Raw genomic sequence first — 27,164 nt, 5'->3', positions numbered from 1 at the left:
CCTAAAACGAAAACCACGCAAAGGGGCAAAAAGACCCACCGTGCCGAACTAACAGCACGGCGGAGCACCCCTTTGCTTCTCAGAGCTTCCAGCAAAAGATAATAGCAAGCTGGACAGAAAAAACAGAAAACAAACTAGAAGCACTTATCTAGCAGAGCAGCAGGCCCAAGGAAAGATGCAGTAGCTCAGATCCAACACTGGAACATTGACAAGGAGCAAGGAAGACAGACTCAGGTGGAGCTAAATAGCAAGGCAGCCAACGAGCTCACCAAAACACCTGAGGGAGGAAGCCCAGAGACTGCAATACCACTTGTGACCACAGAAGTGAACTCAGCCACAGAATTCACAACAGTACCCCCCCCTTGAGGAGGGGTCACCGAACCCTCACCAGAACCCCCAGGCCGACCAGGATGAGCCACATGAAAGGCACGAACAAGATCTGGGGCATGGACATCAGAGGCAAAAACCCAGGAATTATCTTCCTGAGCATAACCCTTCCATTTGACCAGATACTGGAGTTTCCGTCTAGAGACACGAGAATCCAAAATCTTCTCCACAATATACTCCAATTCCCCCTCCACCAAAACAGGGGCAGGAGGCTCCACAGATGGAACCATAGGTGCCACGTATCTCCTCAACAACGACCTATGGAATACATTATGTATGGAAAAGGAGTCTGGGAGGGTCAGACGAAAAGACACCGGATTGAGAATCTCAGAAATCCTATACGGACCAATAAAACGAGGTTTAAATTTAGGAGAGGAAACCTTCATAGGAATATGACGAGAAGATAACCAAACCAGATCCCCAACACGAAGTCGGGGTCCCACACGGCGTCTGCGATTAGCGAAAAGCTGAGCCTTCTCCTGGGACAAGGTCAAATTGTCCACTACCTGAGTCCAGATCTGCTGCAACCTGTCCACCACAGAATCCACACCAGGACAGTCCGAAGACTCAACCTGTCCTGAAGAGAAACGAGGATGGAACCCAGAATTGCAGAAAAATGGAGAGACCAAGGTAGCCGAGCTGGCCCGATTATTAAGGGCGAACTCAGCCAACGGCAAAAATGACACCCAATCATCCTGGTCAGCGGAAACAAAACATCTCAGATATGTTTCCAAGGTCTGATTGGTTCGTTCGGTCTGGCCATTAGTCTGAGGATGGAAGGCCGAGGAAAAAGATAGGTCAATGCCCATCCTACCACAAAAGGCTCGCCAGAACCTCGAGACAAACTGGGAACCTCTGTCAGAAACAATATTCTCAGGAATGCCATGTAAACGAACCACATGCTGGAAGAACAAAGGCACCAAATCAGAGGAGGAAGGCAATTTAACCAAGGGCACCAGATGGACCATTTTAGAAAAGCGATCACAGACCACCCAAATGACCGACATTTTTTGAGAAACGGGAAGGTCAGAAATGAAATCCATCGAAATATGTGTCCAAGGCCTCTTCGGGACCGGCAAGGGCAAAAGCAACCCACTGGCACGTGAACAGCAGGGCTTAGCCCTAGCACAAATTCCACAGGACTGCACAAAAGCACGCACATCCCGTGACAGAGATGGCCACCAGAAGGATCTAGCAACCAACTCCCTGGTACCAAATATTCCTGGATGACCGGCCAGCACCGAACAATGAAGTTCAGAGATAACTTTACTAGTCCACCTATCAGGGACGAACAGTTTCTCGGCCGGACAACGATCAGGTTTATTAGCCTGAAATTTCTGCAACACTCTCCGCAAATCAGGGGAGATGGCAGACACAATGACTCCTTCCTTGAGGATACTCGCCGGCTCAGATAACCCCGGAGAGTCGGGCACAAAACTCCTAGACAGAGCATCCGCCTTCACATTTTTAGAGCCCGGAAGGTATGAAATCACAAAATCAAAACGAGCAAAAAATAACGACCAACGGGCCTGTCTAGGATTCAAGCGCTTGGCAGACTCAAGATAAGTAAGGTTCTTATGATCAGTCAAAACCACCACGCGATGCTTAGCACCCTCAAGCCAATGACGCCACTCCTCGAATGCCCACTTCATGGCCAGCAACTCTCGGTTGCCCACATCATAATTACGCTCAGCAGCAGAAAATTTCCTGGAAAAGAAAGCACATGGTTTGAACACTGAGCAACCAGAACCTCTCTGTGACAAAACCGCCCCTGCACCAATCTCAGAAGCATCAACCTCGACCTGGAACGGAAGAGAAACATCAGGTTGACACAACACAGGGGCACAGCAAAAACAACGCTTCAACTCCTGAAAAGCTTCCACGGCAGCAGAAGACCAATTAACCAAATCAGCACCCTTCTTGGTCAAATCGGTCAATGGTCTGGCAATGCTAGAAAAATTACAGATGAAGCGACGATAAAAATTAGCAAAGCCCAGGAATTTCTGCAGACTTTTTAGAGATGTCGGCTGAGTCCAATCCTGGATGGCCTGAACCTTAACCGGATCCATCTCGATAGTAGAAGGGGAAAAGATGAACCCCAAAAATGAAACTTTCTGCACACCGAGAGACACTTTGATCCCTTCACGAACAAGGAATTAGCACGCAGTACCTGGAAAACCATTCTGACTTGCTTCACATGAGACTCCCAATCATCTGAGAAGATCAAAATGTCATCCAAGTAAACAATCAAGAATTTATCCAGATACTCACGGAAAATGTCATGCATAAAAGACTGAAAAACAGATGGAGCATTGGCAAGTCCGAACGGCATCACCAGATACTCAAAATGACCCTCGGGCGTATTAAATGCCGTTTTCCATTCATCTCCCTGCCTGATTCTCACCAGATTATACGCACCACGAAGATCAATCTTAGTAAACCAACTAGCCCCCTTAATCCGAGCAAACAAGTCAGATATCAATGGCAAGGGATACTGAAACTTAACAGTGATCTTATTAAGAAGGCGGTAATCAATACACGGTCTTAGCGAACCATCCTTCTTGGCTACAAAAAAGAACCCTGCTCCCAATGGTGACGACGATGGGCGAATATGTCCCTTCTCCAGGGACTCCTTCACATAACTGCGCATAGCGGTGTGTTCAGGTACGGACAAATTAAATAAACGACCCTTAGGGAATTTACTACCAGGAATCAAATTGATAGCACAATCACAATTCCTATGCGGAGGTAGGGCATCAGACTTGGACTCTTCAAATACATCCTGAAAGTCCGACAAGAACTCTGGGATGTCAGAAGGAATGGATGACGAAATAGACAAAAATGGAACATCACCATGTACTCCCTGACAACCCCAGCTTGTTACCGACATAGAGTTCCAATCCAATACTGGATTATGGGTTTGTAGCCATGGCAACCCCAACACGACCACATCATGCAAATTATGCAGTACCAGAAAGCGAATAACTTCCTGATGTGCAGGAGCCATGCACATGGTCAGCTGGGCCCAGTACTGAGGCTTATTCTTGGCCAAAGGTGTAGCATCAATTCCTCTCAACGGAATAGGACACCGCAAAGGCTCCAAGAAAAATCCACAACGTTTAGCATAATCCAAATCCATCAGATTCAGGGCAGCGCCTGAATCCACAAACGCCATGACAGAATATGATGACAAAGAGCATATTAAGGTAATGGACAAAAGGAATTTGGACTGTACAGTACCAATAACGGCAGAGCTATCGAACCGCCTAGTGCGTTTAGAACAATTAGAAATAGCATGAGTAGAATCACCACAATAGAAACACAGTCTGTTCAGACGTCTGTGTTCGTGCCGTTCTACTTTAGTCATAGTCCTGTCGCACTGCATAGGCTCAGGCTTACTCTCAGACAATACCGCCAGATGGTGCACAGATTTACGCTCGCGCAAGCGACGACCGATCTGAATGGCCAAGGACATAGACTCATTCAAACCAGCAGGCATAGGAAATCCCACCATTACATCCTTAAGAGCTTCAGAGAGACCCTTTCTGAACAAAGCCGCTAGTGCAGATTCATTCCACAGAGTGAGTACTGACCATTTCCTAAATTTCTGACAATATACTTCTACATCATCCTGACCCTGGCATAAAGCCAGCAGATTTTTCTCAGCTTGATCCACTGAATTAGGCTCATCGTAAAGCAATCCCAGCGCCTGGAAAAATGCATCAACATTACTCAATGCAGAATCTCCTGGTGCAAGAGAAAACGCCCAGTCCTGTGGGTCGCCGCGCAAAAAAGAAATAATAATCAAAACCTGTTGAATAGGATTACCAGAAGAATGAGGTTTCAAGGCCAAAAATAGCTTACAATTATTTCTGAAGCTCAGGAACTTAGTTCTGTCACCAAAAAACAAATCAGGAATCGGAATTCTTGGTTCTAGCATCGATTTCTGATCAATAGTATCTTGAATCTTTTGTATATTTACAACGAGATTATCCATTGAGGAGCACAGAGCCTGAATATCCATGTCCACACCTGTGTCCTGAAGCACTCTAATGTCTAGGGGAAAAAAAAGACTGAAGACAGAGCTAAGAAAAAAAAATGATGTCAGGATTTCTTTTTTCCCTCTATTGGGAATCATTGGTCTGGCTCCTTGTACTGTTATGGCTGGCAATCAGGCAACACAGCGTGCAGTAATCAGCGCACATACAGAGATCTGGCAATAACCAAAAACAATAGGACGAGCTCTGAGACGTGGAATCTCTGTAGACTGCAGTACCTGATCTATCCTCACACAACTATAAGCAGCAGTGGATTGCGCCTAACAACTACCTATGCAACTCGGCACTGCCTGAGGAGCTGACTAGCCTGAAGATAGAAATACAAGCCTGACTTACCTCAGAGAAATACCCCAAAGGAATAGGCAGCCCCCCACATATAATGACTGTTAGCAAGATGAAAAGACAAACGTAGGAATGAAATAGATTCAGCAAAGTGAGGCCCGATATTCTAGACAGAGCGAGGATAGCAAAGAGAACTATGCAGTCTACAAAAAACCCTAAAACGAAAACCACGCAAAGGGGCAAAAAGACCCACCGTGCCGAACTAACAGCACGGCGGAGCACCCCTTTGCTTCTCAGAGCTTCCAGCAAAAGATAATAGCAAGCTGGACAGAAAAAACAGAAAACAAACTAGAAGCACTTATCTAGCAGAGCAGCAGGCCCAAGGAAAGATGCAGTAGCTCAGATCCAACACTGGAACATTGACAAGGAGCAAGGAAGACAGACTCAGGTGGAGCTAAATAGCAAGGCAGCCAACGAGCTCACCAAAACACCTGAGGGAGGAAGCCCAGAGACTGCAATACCACTTGTGACCACAGAAGTGAACTCAGCCACAGAATTCACAACAGGCTACCACAGCATCTTGCAGCAGCATGCTATTCCATCCGGTTTGCATTTAGTTGGACCATCATTTATTTTTCAACAGGACAATGACCCCAAACACATCTCCAGGCTGTGTAAGGGCTATTTGACCAAGAAGCAGAGGGATGGGGTGCTACGCCAGATGACCTGGCCTCCACAGTCACCAGACCTGAACCCAATCGAGATGGTTTGGGGTGAGCTGGACCGCAGAGTGAAGGCAAAAGGGCCAACAACTGCTAAGCATCTCTGGGAACTCCTTCAAGATTGTTGTAAGACCATTCCCGGTGACTACCTCTTGAAGCTAATCAAGAGAATGCCAAAAGTGTGCAAAGCAGTCATCAAAGCAAAAAGGTGGCTAGTTTGAAGAACCAAGAATATAAGACATAATTTCAGCTGTTTCACACTTTTTTGTTAAGTATATAATTCCACATGTGTTAATTCATAGTTTTGATGCCTTCAGTGTGAATGTACAATTTTTATAGTCATGAAAATACAGAAAAATCTTTAAATTAGAAGTTGTGTCCAAACTTTTGGTCTGTACTGTATCTCTGTGATTAAAGGGCATAAAAATTAAAAGTTGGAAAAATTGCAAAATTTTCCAAATTTTTATCAAATTTTCATTTTTTTCACAAATAAACACAAGTCATACCAAAGAAATGTTTCCACTATCATGAAGTACAATATGTCTAAAAAAAACGATCTCAGAATCAGGTTGATCCATTGAAGCGTTTAAGAGTTATTACCTCATAAAGTGACAGTGGTCAGAATTGTAAAAATTGGCCTGTTCATTAACATGCAAACCACCTTCGGGGGTAAAAGGGTTAAGTAAAGCTAAAGATTTTGTAATGAAAGTTATATTATTAACCTTACTTTCATGTTATGAGTTAAAAAATGTTCTACAGAACTCATTCTAGAAACATTTTTTTAAATTGTTCTTATGTCCATTAACCCCTTTCTGACATGGGACGTACTATCCCGTCGAGGTGGGGTGGGCCCCCATGACCATGGACGGGATAGTACGTCCAGCGCGATCGGCGGCGCTCACGGGGGGAGCGCCGCCGATCGCGGCCGGGTGTCAGCTGTTTATCGCAGCTGACATCCGGCACTATGTGCCAGGAGCGGTCACGGACCGCCCACGGCACATTAACCCCTGGCACACCGCGATCAAAGATGATCGCGATGTGCCGGCGGTATAGGGAAGCTTCCCTGAGCCCCCCGCAGCAACGCGATGTGATCCCGTTGCTGCGAGGGTCTCACCTCCCTCCCTGCTTCCTCCAGCCCCGGATCCAAGATGGCCGCGGATCCGGGTCCTGCAGGGAGGGAGGTGGCTTCACAGAGCCTGCTCAGAGCAGGCACTGTGAAGGCTGCAGCGCTGCATGTCAGATCAGTGATCTGACAGAGTGCTGTGCAAACTGTCAGATCACTGATCTGTGATGTCCCCCCCTGGGACAATGTAAAAAAGTTAAAAAAAAATTTTCAAAATAAAAAAATATTCCTAAATAATGAAAAAAAAAAAAAAATATTATTCCCCTAAATACATTTCTTTATCTAAATAAAAAAAAAAACAATAAAAGTACACATATTTAGTATCGCCGCGTCCGTAACGGCCCGACCTATAAAACTGGCCCACTAGTTAACCCCTTCAGTAAACACCGTAAGAAAAAAAAAAAAACGAGGCAAAAAACAACGCTTTATTATCATACCGCCGAACAAAAAGTGGAATAACGCGCGATCAAAAAGACAGATATAAATAACCATGATACCGCTGAAAGCGTCATCTTGTCCCGCAAAAAACGAGCCGCCATACAGCATCATCAGCAAAAAAAAAAAAAGTTATAGTCCTGAGAATAAAGCGATGCAAAAATAATTATTTTTTCTATAAAATAGTTTTTATCGTATAAAAGCGCCAAAACATAAAAAAATGATATAAATGAGGTGTCGCTGTAATCGTACTGACCCGAAGAATAAAACTGATTTATCAATTTTACCAAACGCGGAACGGTATAAACGCCTCCCCAAAAGAAATTCATGAATAGCTGGTTTTTGGTCATTCTGCCTCGCAAAAATCGGAATAAAAAGCGATCAAAAAATGTAACGTGCCCGAAAAAGGTTACCAATAAAAACGTCAACTCGTCCCGCAAAAAACAAGACCTCACATGACTCTGTGGACCAAAATATGGAAAAATTATAGCTCTCAAAATGTGGTAACGCAAAAAATATTTTTTGCAATAAAAAGCGTCTTTCAGTGTGTGACGGCTGCCAATCATAAAAATCTGCTAAAAAATCCGCTATAAAAGTAAATCAAACCCCCCTTCATCACCCCCTTAGTTAGAGAAAAATTAAAAAAATGTATTTATTTCCATTTTTCCATTAGGGCTAGGGTTAGGGTTTGGGCTAGGGCTAGGGTTAGGGCTAGGGTTAGGGCTAGGGTTAGGGCTAGGGTTAGGGCTAGGGTTAAGGCTACAGTTAGGGTTGGGGCTAAACTTAGGGTTAGGTCTATGGTTAGGGCTAGGGTTAGGGCTAGGGTTAGGGCTACAGTTTGGGTTGGGGCTAAAGTTAGGGTTGGGGTTTAGATTACATTTACAGTTGGGAATAGGGTTGGGATTAGGGTTAGGTGTGTGTCAGGGTTAGAGGTGTGGTTAGGGTTACTGTTGGGATTAGGGTTAGGGGTGTGTTTGGATTAGGGTTTCAGTTACAATTGGGGGGTTTCCACTGTTTAGGCACATCAGGGGCTCTCCAAACGCGACATGGCGTCGAATCTCAATTCCAGCCAATTCTGCGATGAAAAAGTAAAACAGTGCTTCTTCCCTTCCGAGCTCTCCGGTGTGCCCAAACAGGGGTTTACCCCAACATATGGGGTATCAGCGTACTCAGGACAAATAGGACAACAACTTTTGGGGTCCAATTTCTCCTGTTACCCTTGGGAAAATACAAAACTGGGGGCTAAAAAATAATTTTTGTGGGAAAAAAAAAGATTTTTTATTTTCACGGCTCTGCGTTATAAACTGTAGTGAAACACTTGGGGGTTCAAAGTTCTCACAACACATCTAGATAAGTTCCATGGGGGTCTAGTTTCCAATATGGGGTCACTTGTGGGGGATTTCTACTGTTTAGGTACATTAGGGGTTCTGCAAACGCAATGTGACGCCTGCAGACCATTCCATCTAAGTCTGCATTCCAAATGGCACTCCTTCCCTTCCGAGCCCTCCCATGCGCCCAAACGGTGGTTCCCCCCAACATATGGGGTATCAGCGTACTCAGGACAAATTGGACAACAACTTTTGGGGTCAAATTTCTCCTCTTACCATCGGGAAAATACAAAACTGGGGGCTAAAAAATAATTTTTGGGGGAAAGATTTTTTTTTTTCAATTTTCACGGCTCTGCGTTACAAACTGTAGTGAAACACTTGGGGGTTCAAAGCTCTCACAACACATTTAGATGAGTTCCTTAGGGGGTCTAGTTTCCAAAATGGTGTCACTTGTGGGGGGTTTCTACTGTTTCGGTACATTAGGGGCTCTGCAAATGCAATGTGACACCTGCAGACCATTCCATCTAAACCTGCATTCCAAATGGAGCTCCTTCCCTTCCGAGCCCTCCCATGCGCCCAAACAGTGGTTCCCCCCCACATATGGGGTATCAGCGCACTCAGAACAAATTGGACAACAAATTTTGGGGTCCAATTTCTCCTGTTACCCTCGGGAAAATACAAAACTGGGGGCTAAAAAATAATTTTTGTGGGAAAAAATTTTTGTTTCATTTTTACGGCTCTCCATTATAAACTTCTGTGAAGCCCTTGGTGGGTCAAAGTGCTCACCACACATGTAGATAAGTTCTTTAGGGGGTCTACTTTCCAAAATGGTGTCACTTGTGGGGGGTTTCTACTGTTTAGGTACATTAGGGGCTCTGCAAACGCAATGTGACACCTGCAGGCCATTCCATATAAGTCTGCATTCAAATGGCACTCCTTCCCTTCCGAACCCTCCCATGCGCCCAAACAGTGGTTCCCCCCACATATGGTGTATCATCGCACTCAGGACAAATTGGGCAACAAATTTTGGGGTCTACTTACTCCTGTTACCCTCGGGAAAATACAAAACCGGGGGCTAAAAAAAAATTTTTGTGGGAAAAATTTTTTGTTTTATTTTTACGGCTCTGCATTATAAACTTCTGTGAAGCACTTGGTGGGTTGAAGTGCTCACCACACCTCTAGATAAGTTCCTTAGGGGGTCTACTTTCCAAAATGGTGTCACTTGTGGGGGGTTTCAATGTTTAGGCACATCAGTGGCTCTCCAAACGCAACATGGCGTCCCATCTCAATTCCTGTCAATTTTGCATTGAAAAGTCAAACAGCGCTCCTTCCCTTCCGAGCTCTCCCATCCACCCAAACAGTGGTTTACCCCCACATATGGGGTATCGGCGTACTCAGGACAAATTGTACAACAACTTTTGGGGTCCAATTTCTTCTCTTACCCTTGGGAAAATAAAAAATTGGGGGCGGAAAGTTAATTTTTGTGAAAAAATATGATTTTTTATTTTTACGGTTCTACATTATAAACTTCTGTGAAGCACTTGGTGGGTCAAACTGCTCACCACAAATCTAGATAAGTTCCTTAAGGGGTCTACTTTCCAAAATGGTGTCACTTGTGGGGGGTTTCAATGTTTAGGCACATCAGGGGCTCTCCAAACGAAACATGGCGTCCCATCTCAATTCCAGTCAATTTTGCATTGAAAAGTCAAATGGCGCTCCTTCGCTTCCGAGCTGTGCCATGCGCCCAAACAGTGGTTTACCCCCACATGTGGGGTATTGACGTGCTCAGGACAAATTGTACAACAATGTTTGGGGTCTATTTTCTCCTGTTACCCTTGGTAAAATTAAACAAATTGGAGCTGAATTAAATTTTTTGTGAAAAAAAGTTAAATGTTCATTTTTATTTAAACATTCAAAAAATTCCTGTGAAGCACCAGAAGGGTTAATAAACTTCTTGAATATGGTCTTGAGCACCTTGAGGGGTGTAGTTTTTAGAATGGTGTCACACTTGGGTATTTTCAAGCATATAGACCCCTCAAAATGACTTCAAATGAGATGTGGTCCCTAAAAAAAAATGGTGTTGTAGAAATGAGAAATTGCTGGTCAACTTTTAACCCTTATAACTCCCTAATAGAAAAAAATTTTGGTTCCAAAATTGTGCTGATGTAAAGTAGACATGTGGGAAATGTTACTTATTAAGTATTTTGTGTGACATATCTCTGTGATTTAATTGCATAAAAATTCAAAGTTGGAAAATTGCAAAATTTTCATAATTTTCGCCAAATTTCCGTTTTTTTCACAAATAAACGCAGGTACTATCAAAGAATTTTTACCATTGTCATTAAGTACAATATGTCACGAGAAAACAATGTCAGAATCACTGGGATCCGTTGAAGCGTTCCAGAGTTATAACCTCACAAAGGGACAGTGGTCAGAATTGTAAAAATTGGCCCGGTCATTAACGTGCAAACCACCCTTGGGGGTAAAGGGGTTAAGATATTTATTAAAATATACATTTTCAAATGGGGTGTACTAATTTATGCTTAACACTGTACATAGGGAATATTTTGCTGAAGGTTGGAGAATTCCGATCCCTGGAATCCCTGGCAATCAAGAGATTGGGATTCTGTAGCCCCCATAACAGGACTCAGCAGTATGCAATCTCAACTTCTGCTTTATTCATTGTCAATGTAACTGCTGAAGAATAACCGAAGTGTTGTTGCCGACCATGCAAAAGACCATGCAAAACTCTGATCTATTCAGGACAGGGCTGTAAAGCTGTATTCCCAGTGTTCAAAGATAATGATCTCGGGATCACTGGAAATCCAATTAGTCAGATCCAAGCAATCAGAAAGTTGTCTCCAATCTTATGAATAGGGGATAACTTGATTTTTTATGGAATAACTCTTTAATATGATAGTATACAGTCTTCACTACCATAATTATACCATGTAATACATGGATATACTTTATAAAAAATTACAACACAGATTGTAAATAGCTGTTGCAAATGGATATTAATTTGAATTGTTTCTAATGACTATTTACAGGTGTTGTTGTTGATGAATCATCCAATGTACAAAGAGCAGATTCTGAATACAGTCTCCATCTTTTTGGCCAGCCTGAAGCTTTTATACCTGGTCAAAATTTCACATTGAAGGTACTGTATGTAAGCATTGTCTGGTTATTGGATATAAATATGTCATCAAGAACAGTGACAAGTGGAGATGAGCACATCTGACAAGATTCAAATTCACCAGATCTGTCTGATTTTACCAGGAAACTCAATTTGCAGTGAATTTATTCTCTGCAAATTGAATATTCTTTTTATGCTATGGGGTCTGGATAGAGAGTAAATGTAAGATGTATTAAAACAAATTAACAACCAATACTTACGTCCCAGCTCACTTTTACTGCTCATTATCTACAATAGGATCCTCAGCACCTTGTCTTACCGCCACCACAATTTTTACTTGCAGCTGCAGGAGGACTTTTATAGGGTCCTCTGCATCTCCAAGTTTTGCTAATGTATTCATGAACATGATTGAGACCAGTTTCATGTTTGCATCAAATTCCATAAAATAGTTGAAAAAGTGACTTTGTTTCGTAGATGATATATTTGTATTATGTTTGGGAAAGTAGGAGGAATTTATAGTATTTTTCATTAACTCAATTCATGTCATGTACTAAATTCTCTTTGGTATATAATGACATCCATATATGTATGGCGCATGTTGAGTCTCCCCCTTTGGTATGGGCTCCGGTGATGATTTTTTCTGGCTCATGTCAGCTGATTTAATCAGCTGACATGTGCCCCTGACAGCCGCGGGTGGAATCGCGATCCACCCATGGCTGTTAACATTTTAAATGCCACTGTCAATCTCTGATAGGGGCATTGAACATGCACACGCTGGAAATTTATCACATACCCATCGGCGCACATGTCACATGACCGTGGGTTGCCGATAGGTTGGCATAAAAAATCGGGGTCTTCAGGAGTTCCCTGTGGTCATCATAGCCAATCTGCTATGAGTACCACCCAATGGCCAGCGTTCAGAGCAGAAGAGCATTTCTGCCACACAGAGCAGGGATGAATCAGATAATCGCAGCTTAAAATTTTCTATGGAGACTATTGAAGCAAGTAAAAAGTGATAAAAAAGTTTTAAAAAATATTAAAAATATATAAAAGTTCAAATCACCTCCCTTTTGCCCCGTTCAAAACAAAACAATAAAAAAAGCATATATTTGGTATTGCTGCACTCAGAAACGCACACTATATCAAAATATGAAAAATAATTAATCATATCAGTAGATGACCTAATCAGTAAAAATTTGAAACCGCCAAAATTATGATTTTTTGCTTGCCACAGCATTGCAATAAAATGCAATAACAGTCGATCAAAAGATCGTATCTACCCCACAATGGTATTGATAAAATCGGCAGCTTGGTGCGCAAAAAAGTAAGCTCTGACCCAGCCACAGATCCCAAAAAATTTAGACTCTTCGGGTCTCATAAAATTAAAATTTTGGACTTTTTTTTCACTATTTAAATAAAAAACAACCTAGACATGTTTGGCATCTACAAACTCGTAATGACCTGGAGAATTATAATGGCAGGTCAGTTTTAGCATTTGATGAACATGGTTAAAAAAAAAAACAATTGTGGGATTGCACTTTTTTTTCAATTTCACCGCACTTGGAATTTTTTTTCCAATTTTCCAGTACACTGTATGGTAAAACCAATGATGTCATTCAAAAGTACAGCTCGTCCTGCAAACAACAAGCCCTCACACAACCATATTGATGGAAATTTTAAAGCGTTATGGCTCTGAGAAGTTGAGCAAAAAACAGAAACGCAAAAGCAGAAAATGGCCCTGGCGCGAAGGGGTTAAGTTAATTAAATAATTAAATAAATTTTGCAACTACATTATATACAAAAGCACTGATCATAATAATATTTTGCAAAGATATAAACATCTTAGAAGAATAACTGAAAGAAAAGGTACCGTACATATGCATGTTTAAATTGCCAAATTTATCAATTTATCAAAAAAGAGGAATATATATGTATATGTAGTCTGCTAAATAAGAATAAAATCCCTATGAAAAAAATTAGAGTTAGAAAGGGGTGTGTGTCTTCCGAATCGGAGCGGGATGCTGCTGCTCACGCAGTGTACTACATTCAGGTCTCATACTTTATGTTTCTAAAAGCTATCTAAGAATCATTTAAACTCTGCATTGAGCTTGATAGCGGCATAGTACATGGAAGTGTAATGACCAGAAGTATGGTGTCTGAAGATGAAATGAATATGAGCATCTCAGGTCATATATAAAATGCATTGAATGGACTGCACTGACGTGATCTATGTACTGTTGAGGGAGGATCTAAAGTGACCCTTCACGGTTGACCTTAGTGAATTTCAAATTAATTAACAGGGCGTTGCCGGCAACTGAAAATGGCCAGACGGAGACGCGTGCCTCTGTGTGGGGGATCGAGCAGATCTCTGGGCCCCTGTTTATTGTGTTGCAGTTTTATCATATTAGCAAATTCTACTTCAACCAATCAGCATAAGAACACGCTCACAGTTCTTAACCTATAAGAATGCAGGAAAAACTTAACCCATAAAGATACAGGAAAAAACGGAAACTACAGATATGGTCATGTCTTTTTGGCATAAAAAACATATTAACAGATGCCTCAGTCTTGTATAGCGATACACCCCCGAGTCCCCTCCCTGGCTCGAGTTAGAACACTCAAGGTCTTTATACCAATTATAAACCATAGCCTAGTTGAATAACAAAATGTTATCTTCGTGAGAAACAGGACAGAGTTACTTCACGGCAGCTGTAACCTTCTACCTAAGTAAATAACAGAATTTATCTTTAACCAACAACAAAATGGAGTCAAAGCATAAAATGGAGAATCTAGCACAAAATGGAGAATCTTTCATAATTTTTTCCTTCATGTTCCCCCCTAGATAAATTTTGTTAATTAATGTCCAGCATCAGAGGTACTATCCCAGGCTATAAGCTCGAGGGGTACTGGTCTTCACATGACTGGTGCCATGTTACCAGCCATGGCTGTTGCGGCGTACCCGTCCCCCCTGTATACTAGAATTTACGAATAACAATTATTGATAACGGTGGTGGGGATCTTTTGAAGACAGCCATGCGCTTGGCTTCAACATCTTCATCAGGTAACTTTGTGAAATCGGTGTAGAGAAGAGCAGGGGTGGCAACGCTTATGGTTTCATCATTAGTTGTCTTAGTGCAGAATTTCCTAATACATACAGAAATAAACCAAAAAACAAGTTTTAGTATTACATACATGACAAGGATAAAGGCAGCGATGTGAAACAAACTTTGCAAGATTCCAGCTATCCAGCCCCCAAGTCCCTCAAACCAATTGGCTGGATTAAGAAAGGAGAAGGTGTCTGCCCACCAACTGTCCTTATTACGGTCTTTGTCTTTATCATATTGATCTCTGAGTTTTTGAATATCTTTTAACTTTAACTTTAAAGTACTATTGGGATCTGTATAATGACAGAAAGCGGGTCCAATAATCTTGACACATACCAACCTGTGCTGCTGTCAAGTCCAGTACTACAGTGTGTTGATTAGTGACTATAATAAGTTGGTTTTGGACTGCAACAGTAGTATTAAGTATATGCAATATATCCCTAATTTGATCATCTAGATAATCTGTGGCCCTAAACAATTTATCCCACATTTGTGTAATCATAGGGTAAATGAAAATAGAACTGACAATTTTATTGGCTACACCCATCTGTACTACTAATCTTTCATAATATTGTACAAACTTATTATTCAAGGATATTGGAGAATTTAGGCTGTCCCATGCGGTTACCAATATTATTAAATGGAAATACGAAAAACTAAAACATTATGTCCCCTTATTTGCTACTTGTCTGTTTGACCAGCTTTCAGTGCGATACGTGGATCTATGTCGGCCTTCCTTCCAGCTTTACTGATATAGGAGTAATAAGGAGGACTTGGTAGGGACCGTCATACAAGGGTTCTAGTCTGTGTTTTCTGACATGCCTTTTCACGACCACAAAATCACCAGACTTCAAGTTGTGACAAGTGTCGGTTTCTGCTGAATCTGGAAGGGAAGAATAAACTAAAACATGGGTGTTAGCAACATTTTTACTAAGCTGAATAACATATTGAACAGCACGGTCAGTTTCTTCTGACAACTACTGAGACTGGAAATTTGCAACTGAGGACCTAGCACCAAACAATATCTCATATGGGGACAGGCCATGTTTTGCAATAGGGGAAGTACAAATGTGGTACAGTACAATGGGTAGGAGCTGTGGCCATGGAGCCGTAGTCTCCTGCATCATTTTTGTCAATTGTCCCTTCAGTGTGCCGTTCAGCCTCTTAACTTTCCCACTAGATTGTGGATGGTACAGAGTATGGAGGGCTACAGTGGATCTAAGCATTGTCAGAACCTCCTGATACACATGAGAAGAAAAGGCCGGGCCTTGGTCACTTTCGACAACTTCTGGAACACCATATCTGCATATAACTTCCATCACCAGTTTCTTCGCTGTGGTCTTTGCAGTCATGTTGGTAACGGGGAATGCTTCCGGCCAATTGGAGAACATATCGACAACCACCAGACAATATTCATACCTTCCAGACTTAGGCAACGTGATGTGGTCCACCTGGAGCCTTTGGAAAGGATAGTCGGGCTTAGCAAGATGCTTTGGGGGTACACCTTGAAGTTGACCGGGATTGCAGGTCTGACAGATATTACATATACAGTTGAGTGCTGTCAGGACTGTAGAAATACCTGGAGCCCAGTAGAATTTTTGTACCAGGGCAAGGGCCTGGTTTTTTTCCTCGATGTGTGGGCCCATGTGCCCACGTGGCAATAGCAGGGTACATCCGCTTAGGGAGACACACAAGTTGGTCTTTTTTCCAGAGACCATGTCCATACGTGCTCCATCAGCTTTCCACTGTTTCACTTCTTCCTTTGGAGACGTTATCTGCATCGTCATTAAGCGGTCTTGCGGGGTCCGGCAGAAAACCTCAGTCTGGCATAGATCATCAGGTTCCTGTAGAGTCAGTGTTTCTTGTAACTGTTTACGCTGAGAGAGTGTGGTCACCATAGTTGGTATGGTCTGTTCAACGGGTAGGAGAGCAGCAGCTTTTGCTTGCATATCCGCAAAGGCGTTACCAACAGTCTGTGGACTGTTCCTAGGACCGTGTGCCTTAACTTTGATAATGGCCACCTGAGTAGGTAATTTGATTGAGTCCATGAGGGTTTTAACAGCTTGAGCATTCTTCACTGGAGTCCCGGCGGTAGTAATAAACCCTAGATTGGCCCATAGGGCTCCGAAATCTTGAGCAATACCAAATGCATACTGTGAGTCCGTGTATATATTAGCCCACCTGTCTTTGGCTAGAACACATGCAATAGACAGAGCCTGAAGTTCTGCTTCTTGTGCTGACAGTGAGGGAGGGAGGGAGTGCAGCTCCGTGCAATACAGTATCTTCCGTAGTAACAGCGTATCCGGTGTGGAATCTGCCAAAATCATCAGCATATATTGAACAGTCTTTCAGGGCATTGTAGAGAGGTTGCATTATACGGGATGCGTCCGGTATCCACTGACAACAATAAGTACATAGTCCAAGAAAACGCTGGAGTTCAGACTCATCTTTTGGGAAAGGAAGGGAGCTGACGGCTATTTTTCTTTCTTCTGTGAGGTGTCTGACACCCTGAAGGAGACAGTGACCCAAAAATATCACTTGACCAAGGCAGAACTGAAGTTTCGAGGCCGAAACCCGACAGTTCAGATCTGCCAGATACTTGAGGAGGCTAACAGTGGCAACAATGGCTTCCTGCTCTGTCCATACACACAAGAAAAGATCAGCCACATATTGAAGCAGCGTGACACAGGGGTGATTTAACTGCCAGGGTAAAAGATATTGGCCCATATTTTTTGCAAACTGATTGGGACTGTTTTGGGCCCCTTTTGGCATAACTGTCCACGTCAATTGTCGTCCCTGATAAGTGAATGCAAACAGAAACTGGCAATCTGGGTGTAATGGAATGCTGAAGAAGGCATTGGCGAGGTCGATGACTGTGAACCAAGCAGCATCCTGAGGTATCTGGGACAAGAGAGTGTGTGGATTAGGCACCGGAGTTTCCAGAACAGTAGCTGCATTAACTGCCCATAGGACTTGTACCAGCCGGTAAACAGGGGGATGGCTGGGTGGGGTCTTTTGCTTAACGGGAAACAAAGGCGTGTTACATGGGGAAACACGGTACCATTATCGAGTAACGTTTGTATTTGCCCCTTGGGGCCCTGCTCCTGATCATGTTTCAAAGGGTACTGATGGACTTTGGGAAAAGGGGCACAAGATTTGAGAAACACTTTTACTGGTTCTACAGGCATTATTGGGGGGTGGATCTGCGCCTATCAGGGCCATCATAACCATGGGAAGGGCATGTAAGATACACATCTCATTATGTTCATTTGCATAGGGGTAATATACCGTAAATACCATCTGACCATCATCTTGGAATTATATTCTGGAGCGGAACTGTGATAATAAATCTGTCCCCAGTAAATTTACCGGACATGTGGGAGAGATTAGGAACTGAGCAGTAACTTCAGGGAAAGGTCCCACAGGAATGGGTTTTGTGAGAGTATATTTATTGGGTCTGCCATCTACTCTAATTAAAACAAGCTCTTGAACTGAGAATTAACATGGTGAGGGAGATTCCCAGACATAGGGTTTAAAAGGGATATTGGAGTATGGGACTAGATTTGTGTAAGGCAGGAAGGCTGGAGCTGGAGTCTGGGCCACTGATAAGGAACCAGCTGCGGCCTTGTAACTGGGGGGGGGGCTGAGATTGGAGCAGAAATCGCTGTGGCTACTGGTTTAACCCCTTGCTTTCCCTGTTGATGCAGAGCGGGTTAAGTTCTTCTGAAAACTTTGTACTACTTTTTTTGCATTGTCCAGAATGGAAGTCTCAATATCGGGTCTGACTGACATTGCCTCTTTCAATTCAGATTTAAGGCCGGACATCAAAGCTGCCACAAAAAGGTGTGAATGGGCTTTATTATACAGTGAAAACCCCAGATCTTTAAATACTACCATAAGACGCCCATAGAACTTCTCGGCAGTCCAGGATATATTGGTGCCTTGGGGTTAAGTCGGGAGAAGAGGCTTAATTTCCTGGGGAGGGACCATATTACCTAACAGGGAGCCCCCTGTTTCAGATTATTATTTTTAATTATTTGTCTTTCTAACACATTACCCTCAATCACTTTCTCAGTTCCTTCTTGCACCACAAACATCCAGTTTTTGTCATAGTAATAGACAACTTTCCTTTTTAACGTAACAAAAACAAATCAGAATTCACTTCCTCTGTTAATCCTTAATTTGCTATATATCAACCATTCAACTTGAAGCAGATGAATCTTTTACCAATCTTTCAATTACACTGATAACCAAACAATCTCTTACAAGTTTCCTTCTAAAACTAGGCGCCATTTTTTTACTTTAAACTTACAATATTTCTTTCTAATTCAATACAATATTGTTGTTTTAAACAAAACACAGATCTCCCAGCGTGTTCTACACCAAGGACATAAAATTCAGAGAGGAGGCAGCTACGTGCCCCCTCCATACCAGAGACACATCAGAGATAAGAATATCACAACATTCCTCAAGACAAAAGAAAACAATAACGCATCTGTTTGACTCCCCTCTCCCATCGGGTATCTTAAAAATTTCACACAGAAACGGAATACAGCAGTTCTCAGACTTAATTAATTTCTACAAAACCTTCATCACACAATTCATATGCCAGAACACCTTAGAAAATCCAATGATTGAGAATATTTTCCTCATCTTTGGGCTAACAATATCAGATTCATCACACAAATTCAAAGTCTTCTCTTACTTCCATGGAAACATGATTCTCCTTTAGAGCTAAATATCCTTACTTAGTCGTGCATAGTACTAGAGCCGCCGTATATAGTCTATTCGACTGGGTCTACCTGTCCCCCGCTGGGACAACCCATAAACGCAGTACTCAGTGAAAGGAGGAGGGCATCTCAGACCATCCCTCCGGACACCTCTGGATATATATACTGTATACTTCTATATATTCCTGAGTTACGTATCCTACCCAATCTTCGATCACCTCACCGCACCTGATTCTAACAATGATCAGGAATTCAGGATATTTTGACTATAAAGAGAATTACATCACTGGTCAATCCGGGGTGTCCGTCCCTTATGAGGTACGGTTCGAGCACTGGGCTCCCAACGGAACTACACCTCTATATGATTCCACCCAAAAATCACCCCATCATCGGGGACAAACCTCAGATCCTCTTTGCAGCACAAACACAGGAAAACCACACCAAACGGTCAGTCTGGACAGTATAACTGCCAACTTACCGTGGTTGTTGTGGGGGATGATCAGTCCCAATTTTCCAGTGCCTGTGTCCGGTCCGAGGGTCCTTTGTCTTGTTGTCCTCCGGGGGCAGAGGCGTTCCTGTTTGGGGCCCCACGTTTCAGGCGCCAAGCTGTTGAGGGAGGATCTAAAGTGACCCTTCACGGTTGACCTTAGTGATTTTCAAATTAATTAACAGGGAGTTGCCGGCAACTGAAAATGACCAGATGGAGACGCGTGCCTCTGTGTGGAGGATCGAGCAGATCTCTGGGCCCCCCATTTATTGTGTTGCAGTTTTATCATATTAGCAAATTCTACTTCAACCAATCAGCATAAGAACACACTCACAGTTCTTAACCTATAAGAATGCAGGAAAAACTTAACCCATAAAGATACAGGAAAAAACGGAAACTACAGATATGGTCGTGTCTTTTTGGCATAAAAAACATATTAACAGATGCCTCAGTCTTGTATAGCGATACACCCCCGAGTCCCCTCCCTAGCTCGAGTTAGAACACTCAAGGTCTTTATACCAATTATAAACCATAGCCTAGTTGAATAACAAAATGTTATCTTCGTGAGAAACAGGACAGAGTTACTTCACGGCAGCTGTAACCTTCTACCTAAGTAAATAACAGAATTTATCTTTAACCAACAACAAAATGGAGTCAAAGCATAAAATGGAGAATCTAGCACAAAATGGGGAATCTTTCATAATTTGTTCCTTCACAGTGCTAATGTTTTTCAAGCAATGTATGCAATTGCACCCTTCAGTGTTGCTCTGACCAAAAACAGGAAATGCACTAAATGCTACAGTTTAGGAAATCTTCTGATGTCATGGACTGTACCTGAACTAAAGCTTATGGAGCATAGGAGTCACATAATTCATTAAGAGGCACATTCCACTCAAGGAATTTGGGGCCGCTGCTGAATGGTGTGTTCTGTTTCTGTGTGTCACTATGGATATGCTACCTCAGTCTGTGACTGGAGTAGCATTTCTGGAGTACAAAACAATGGCATTTTTACCATGCCCCCATCCCGATGTGGCTCTGCCCCAGCTCTGCCCATTCTGGGGGCGCGGATTCAAATTAGCGTGAAATCGCCAAAACTCGCAAAACCTTTACACAACTCCATGTTGCATAGAAATGTTGCTAGTTGCTACTTTTCAAAGCTTTTACGCCACAAATGAAAGCTTTGATGACTCCATCCCTATGTTGTCTATGACAGAATCACCAATTATACTACAGTATGATTATGTTCACTGAAATATGGAGAGAATTCTGTAATAACAGATGATAATTCAAGCAATTTATTAAATATAAGCGTACATTTCCATAGAGAAATAAGACTTATCATGTTCATTCTACGTTTTCTTCCAGGTTCAGATACAAAGGATTGACAATAAGAACTTAACTGAGGAGGAAAAGAGTAAAGTGGTTTCTGTTAATATAACGCAGTCTTCAAGCAATAATTTATTTAGCAGCCATTCTGTAATAGGATTCATTTTAATTGTGAGTATAAAGAAATTATAAAAACAAGTATGACCACAATGATCCAGATAAATCCAGATAAAGGGGTCAGAAATGCATTTTTTTCCTAAAGCGGTGGAAAGTGGCAAGCGGTCAGAATGAAGCCATTTAATTTTTGGCTAGTATAAAGTAAAGAAGGGAATTTGGGGTTTTATCTAAAAAAAAGGAGTCACAAACCCTGTGAAACTAACTAGTTATACAAATAATTATGAAACTAATCAGAATTTTTCTCCGTAAAACTGTATCTAATGGTGAACTTTGATCATAGCAAACATTTTTAGACCTGCCATGAAGTTCAGGATTATTTCCCTTTCATTGAAAATGTTTTCATAAAATATTCACACCAAGTCTATTGCAGCTTGTTGTTTTATTTGCCATTTATATGCCACTTTTACTTATTTTGAGGCCTAAACAGACCCCACCAGAGTGGATTCTATGCAAACTTTATGTAACGGTATCTCTGGACATACAATCAGAATCAATGTTACATTTTCCTTGTACATAGCCCTTTTATGTGTAGGTCACATTTATGATAGTATTTAAAGTAAATCTATGGGCAAAAACTGGAAAAACAGTATCTAAATGCCGCAGTTTATGAAATCCCCTAATGATCTGGACTAAGCCTCCATTAAAGTCTATATTGTCTCGGACAGCATCGCCGATTTCCTATACTACGGTATGATCATGTGCAATTTATTAGTATTGGAAACAAATGGATTTCAAAACTGAAATATTTTATGTATGATCGTGTCTTTTTGCTTTTTTTCCCCTCAGAATTCAAGTAGGGATACAGCTTCTACAATGGTTCCCTCTACAACATCTCAGTCTTCAGGAGCTTCTCAGAGTGTCACACAGCAAAATTACACCATTCCAGAATCTGGCATAATTACCATAGAATTCCCTCTTCTTCAGTCAGTCCAATATGTAAATGTAAATGTAAGTAAAAAGAAAATGATTTCTTATAGATTTTAAATGGGATGTGTTGAAATGACAATAACACATGACCACTTCCTCCTAGAACCGATGCCATGCTTGTCCATGGCATGCGTTAGCCTCATTCACTTCGATGGCTCTGTATAACACAAGGCAAAACCTAAAGAATCTGAACCCCTCCCAGATGCAGCCAATATTTCTTTTTCTGCTTTCGTTTTTTCTTCCCCTTATTCCAAGAGCCATTCGTTTTTTATTTTCTCATCGACATAGCCATATGAGGGCTTGCAGAGACTGAGTTGAAGTTTCAAAGCACTTTATCATTGAATATACTGAAAAATAAGAAGACAAATTCTGAGAAAAATGCAATTCAGTTGTTTTTTTTTTTGTTTTTTTTTTTTACAGTGTTCACTGTGCAGTAAAAATGATATGGAAAGATGATTTTCCGGGTCAGCACAATTAGGGTTATATTAAACTTGCACTTCTTTAAGTGGTTAAAAAACATTAAAATGTTTATGACTTTTTTATTTTTTCTATCGATGGATCTGTATGAAGGCTTGGATTTCTGATATATTGAAATGTGTGATATTGTTTTTTTAATTTTTTTTTTATTGCGATTACCATGCAGGTTGATTCGTCTTTATGCTTTCATACATCAGTCATGGCAATTTTATTATTTTACTTTTTACATTTGGAAAGGGGTAATAGAGCATTTGTATGTAGAAATATATCTGATTGTTCTATGCAGACCCTTACCTTTAAATTTACTTTATTTCATTTTTCCTTTTTCTTTTTGACTTGTTTCTTTAATTTATGCCAAAATTAATAACATCAAATGGTGTAAATTAATAATCTTTGATACTTTTGACACAGGTTTCTTACCAAAACGCCACACAGTTATTTTACTTTGACGAGTACTATTGGATAAATCCTTCCATCCACCTACAAATATCCGAAACAGTTTTAAAGGTAAGGAGTTCTTTTTCACAGAAATCAATTATTTATTGGATTCCTAAATAATTTATTTCTGAAGTGAAACAATAGTTCACGGAAAACCCATTATGCTGTATTTGTTTTGTGAAGATGCATTTAGAATGGCTATCTGTCCGTACGATTTTGTTAACATTGTTGTTCTTATCATGAAGGTTGGAACACCATTTAATGTGCAAGTTGAAACCAGCCCAAATGTACAGGATATTTATTATATGGTATGTATTACTTAAGGTGATTTAATCTTTCATCACATATTCTAATCTTGCCTTCTATTGAATGCTCCCATTGAACTTAAAAAAAAGAGTTAGTAAGAACACAAAGATTTTTTCTTACCATGGCCTCTCTTTAAATGGCTTAGAGATTTGTTTCCACCCCCCACACACGCACCCCTCCCCTGTGTGTATCCTACCTCCATTTAGATAGATATATGTGCAATTTTCAAAATTAAAAAAGCAACAAAATAAACTTTTTGCATGCTTAAAGATGTGGGATAAGTGATAATTTGCTAATCATGGGGGTTCAGCCACTGGCACACTCAGCGTTCCCAAGAATGAGATTGTAGGATAGCCAAAATTCAATGAATTATCTCCTATCCTATTGATACGGTATATAGTACATTTGAATTTTAGCTACAACTCTTCAACATTTAACATTTAGCAGTTACTAAAAAGTTACAAGATCAAACACAGTTTGCTATGTATCTGTAAAAATCTGATAATTTTTTTTTGCGTTCCCACAGACTTGAAAGGGCGAGTTTCGTCCGACACCCCGATGCACCTTAACACAATATAAAATTATTACTTGCTTTACTATGCACTTCTAATCTATGCTTTGATAACATAAGCCTTATCTGAGATTTTCAAGCACAGTGATTTAAAACTAAATTAATATAGACAGTTTAATGCAAATCTAGAGCCACTGTTGTGCCGAGCTCTGTGAGTTTTTTTGCGTTAAAACCTTTCATTACACACATAATGCTAATTATTATTTTTTATTAGGTTGTGGCCAATGGGACCATTGTGTCTGCAGGAAAGAACAAAACCACATTTAGTCTCACTCCTGACCAATCCTGGACTCCGACTGCTCAGCTTGTGGTGTATTTCCTGAGCATTAATAGTAGCTTTGGTGATATTGTGCAAAATACCTCTCAAGTGTTTTCTGTCAAAAGCGAATTAGGAAACAAGGTACAGTATTTATTTCCATCACATTGCTTTATTATTATTTTATGTCCCGTTTTGTCAGAATGATATATTTTATTGTTTTTTTAGGTGACCTTATCATGGAGTAAAAGCAGAGCAAACCCATTAGAAAATGTGACCTTATCTATCAGTGTGAAAGAGACCCGGTCTTTGGTGGGTTTGCAAGTTTTTTCCCTAGAAGACAGAAATAACATAAATATTACCAGCGTGAGTATTCATAGAGAGACTGCAGACTTGTACCTCAAAGCCGGGCAACTCATTTAAAATTCTACCAAAGTGTGTATGCGAGCCCAGAGATTTTTTTTCCAGACTTTTTCTATGATGCAGTCATTTGTCAATTTTTACTGTAAAAAATGTAAACCTAATCCCACCAGTCATTGTTATTTACAAAAAGAAACAATATATACTTATAACATTTTTCTTTGCTTTCTTTTATAGATAGGTGAACTAAATTTAGATTATCAGGTGGGTTCATATATAAAAATATATTTTATTGTATAATTTGCTTTTGATTTATAAGTAACTAGATGGTGGCCCGATTCTAACGCATCAGGTATTCTAGAATATGCATGTCCACGTAGTATATTGCCCAGCCACATAGTATATTGCCCAGTCACGTAGTATATTGCCCAGTTACATAGTATATTGCCCAGTTACGTAGTATATTGCCCATTGACGTAGTATATTGCGCAGCCACGTAGTATACTGCCCAGTTACACAGTATATTGCCCAGTTATGTAGTATATTGCCTAGCCACGTAGTATATTGCCCAGCCACGTAGTATATTGCCCAGTTACGTAGTAAATTGCCCAGTGACGTAGCATAGTATATTGCCCAGCCATGTAGTATATTGCCCAGTTATGTAGTACATTGCCCATTGACGTACTATATTGCCCAGCCACGTAGTATATTGCCCAGATACGTAGTATATTGCCCAGTGACGTAGTATATTACCCATTGACGTAGTATATTAACCATTGATGTAGTATATTGCCCAGCCATGTAGTATATTGCCCAGCCACATAGTATAGCATTTTGCCCAGCCACGTAGTATATTGCCCAGTTACGTAGTATATTGCCCATTGACATAGTATTTTGCCCAGCCACGTAGTATATTGCCCAGTTACGTAGTATATTGCCCAGCCACGTAGTATATTGCCCAGCCACGTAGTATATTGCCCAGTTACGTAGTATATTGCTCAGTGATGTAGTATACAGCACAGAGCCACGTAGTATATTGCCCAGCCACGTATGTCACAGGTTAAAAAATAAAAATTAAACATATACTCACCTTCCGAGGGCCCCTTGTAGTTTGGTCACATGACCATGACGTCATGGCAGGTCCTTCTCGTGCTGGCGCGCAGGACCTGTGATGACGTCCGGTCACATGACTGTGACATCATGGCAGGTCCTTGTCGCATACCATCCTTAGCACCGGAACATGCCGCTTGCATGAAGCGGTCACCGGAGCGTCGAGAGGAGCGGGAAAGGCGGCGGAAGGTGAGTATATAATGATTTTTTATTTTTTATATTATTTTTAACATTAGATCTTTTTACTTTTGACGCTGCATAGGCAGCATCAATAGTAAAAACATGGTCACACAGGGTTAATAGCGGCGTTAACGGAGTGAGTTACCTGCGGCATAACGCGGTCCGCTGGCATTAACCCTGTATGAGGAGTGACTGCGGGGAGTAAGGAGCGGGTGCCAGGCACTGACTGCAGGGGAGTAGGGTGGGACTAATCGGACTGTGGCCGTCGCTGATTGGTCGCGGCAGCCATGACAGGCAGCTGGCAAGACCAATCAGTGACTTGGATTCCATGACAGACAGGGGCCGCGACTAATGAATATCCGTGACAGACAGAAGGACAGGCAGACAGACAGAAGTGACCCTTAGACAATTATATAGTAGATGGCATCAATTTGTTTCCTGAATACTTAAGTAAAGTTTATATTTTTGTATTTCCAAGAGTTCCCTCACAAGTCTATCTGATGCTGTAGTACAAATTTTTTATGGTAAGTTTGTTATTAATTTTTATACAGGAAAGATATATATCTTAGTACCGTGTTAACCAGTAGATATACACATATTTAGAATTGAGAGTCCACAGTGGTTGATACCTTTTAATGGCTAACTGAAAAGATGGTAACAAATTGCAAGCTTTCGAGACTACTCAGGTCTCTTCATCAGGCATAGAGTAATACAAATTCTGAAGAATCACATATTTATGCACAACACATCACAGAAAAAACGCCATAGATAAGACAGGTGACTCAGAAGCTTTGCCCCCCTGAACCAAAACCCTAGCTACGCCTCTGTTCAGCTATCATTGGTTTGTTCTGAACGCTACATTGCTGTCACTGTATTTACATATAGAGATGAGTGGGCATTTGAATAAGCACACAGCTCATGACAGTAACAGCAATGATGCTTACACAGGACTGATAGCTGCAACGTATCAGGAGCTGAGAGGAAGGAGAGAAGCTAGTTGCTGTAAAGAAGCCAATGGGCTAGAAAGAGGTGGAGGGAATTTTAGGAGTTAACTCCTCCCCTGGAATGTAGCTACTTTGCACGCTCGCCATGGTTTGGGGAGAGTCTGGTCCTTGATCTTCTTGGAAACCAGCTGTAAACTATGTCAGATAAAACCTTTTACAGCAAGAAAATAAGAGCAAATAGAAAAAGAAAACTAATTTCAAGCTTGCTTATTTTCATCCAGTCTAAATAATTAACTAAAG

The 27,164-nt window shown here is 41.3% G+C and overlaps 1 protein-coding gene across 1 annotated transcript in view; it reads left to right on the top strand.

Annotated features, from left to right (window-relative positions):
- Positions 1 to 27,164, top strand: part of LOC138637692 (CD109 antigen-like) — a 157,300-nt gene that overhangs the window by 54,112 nt on the left and 76,024 nt on the right. Inside the window, exons 10-18 of the mRNA XM_069726554.1 lie at positions 11,386 to 11,495; positions 21,158 to 21,289; positions 22,082 to 22,243; positions 23,111 to 23,206; positions 23,383 to 23,445; positions 24,229 to 24,414; positions 24,499 to 24,636; positions 24,868 to 24,894; positions 26,399 to 26,444. Coding sequence (XP_069582655.1) covers positions 11,386 to 11,495; positions 21,158 to 21,289; positions 22,082 to 22,243; positions 23,111 to 23,206; positions 23,383 to 23,445; positions 24,229 to 24,414; positions 24,499 to 24,636; positions 24,868 to 24,894; positions 26,399 to 26,444 — 960 coding nt within the window. The remainder of the gene's footprint in view (positions 1 to 11,385; positions 11,496 to 21,157; positions 21,290 to 22,081; positions 22,244 to 23,110; positions 23,207 to 23,382; positions 23,446 to 24,228; positions 24,415 to 24,498; positions 24,637 to 24,867; positions 24,895 to 26,398; positions 26,445 to 27,164) is intronic.

This window comes from Ranitomeya imitator, chromosome 5, assembly GCF_032444005.1.
Source record: "Ranitomeya imitator isolate aRanImi1 chromosome 5, aRanImi1.pri, whole genome shotgun sequence".
Lineage (NCBI taxonomy): Eukaryota > Metazoa > Chordata > Amphibia > Anura > Dendrobatidae > Ranitomeya > Ranitomeya imitator.
The sequence above is the reverse complement of the archived record's forward strand: the minus strand, read 5'-3'. Positions and strand labels throughout refer to the sequence as shown.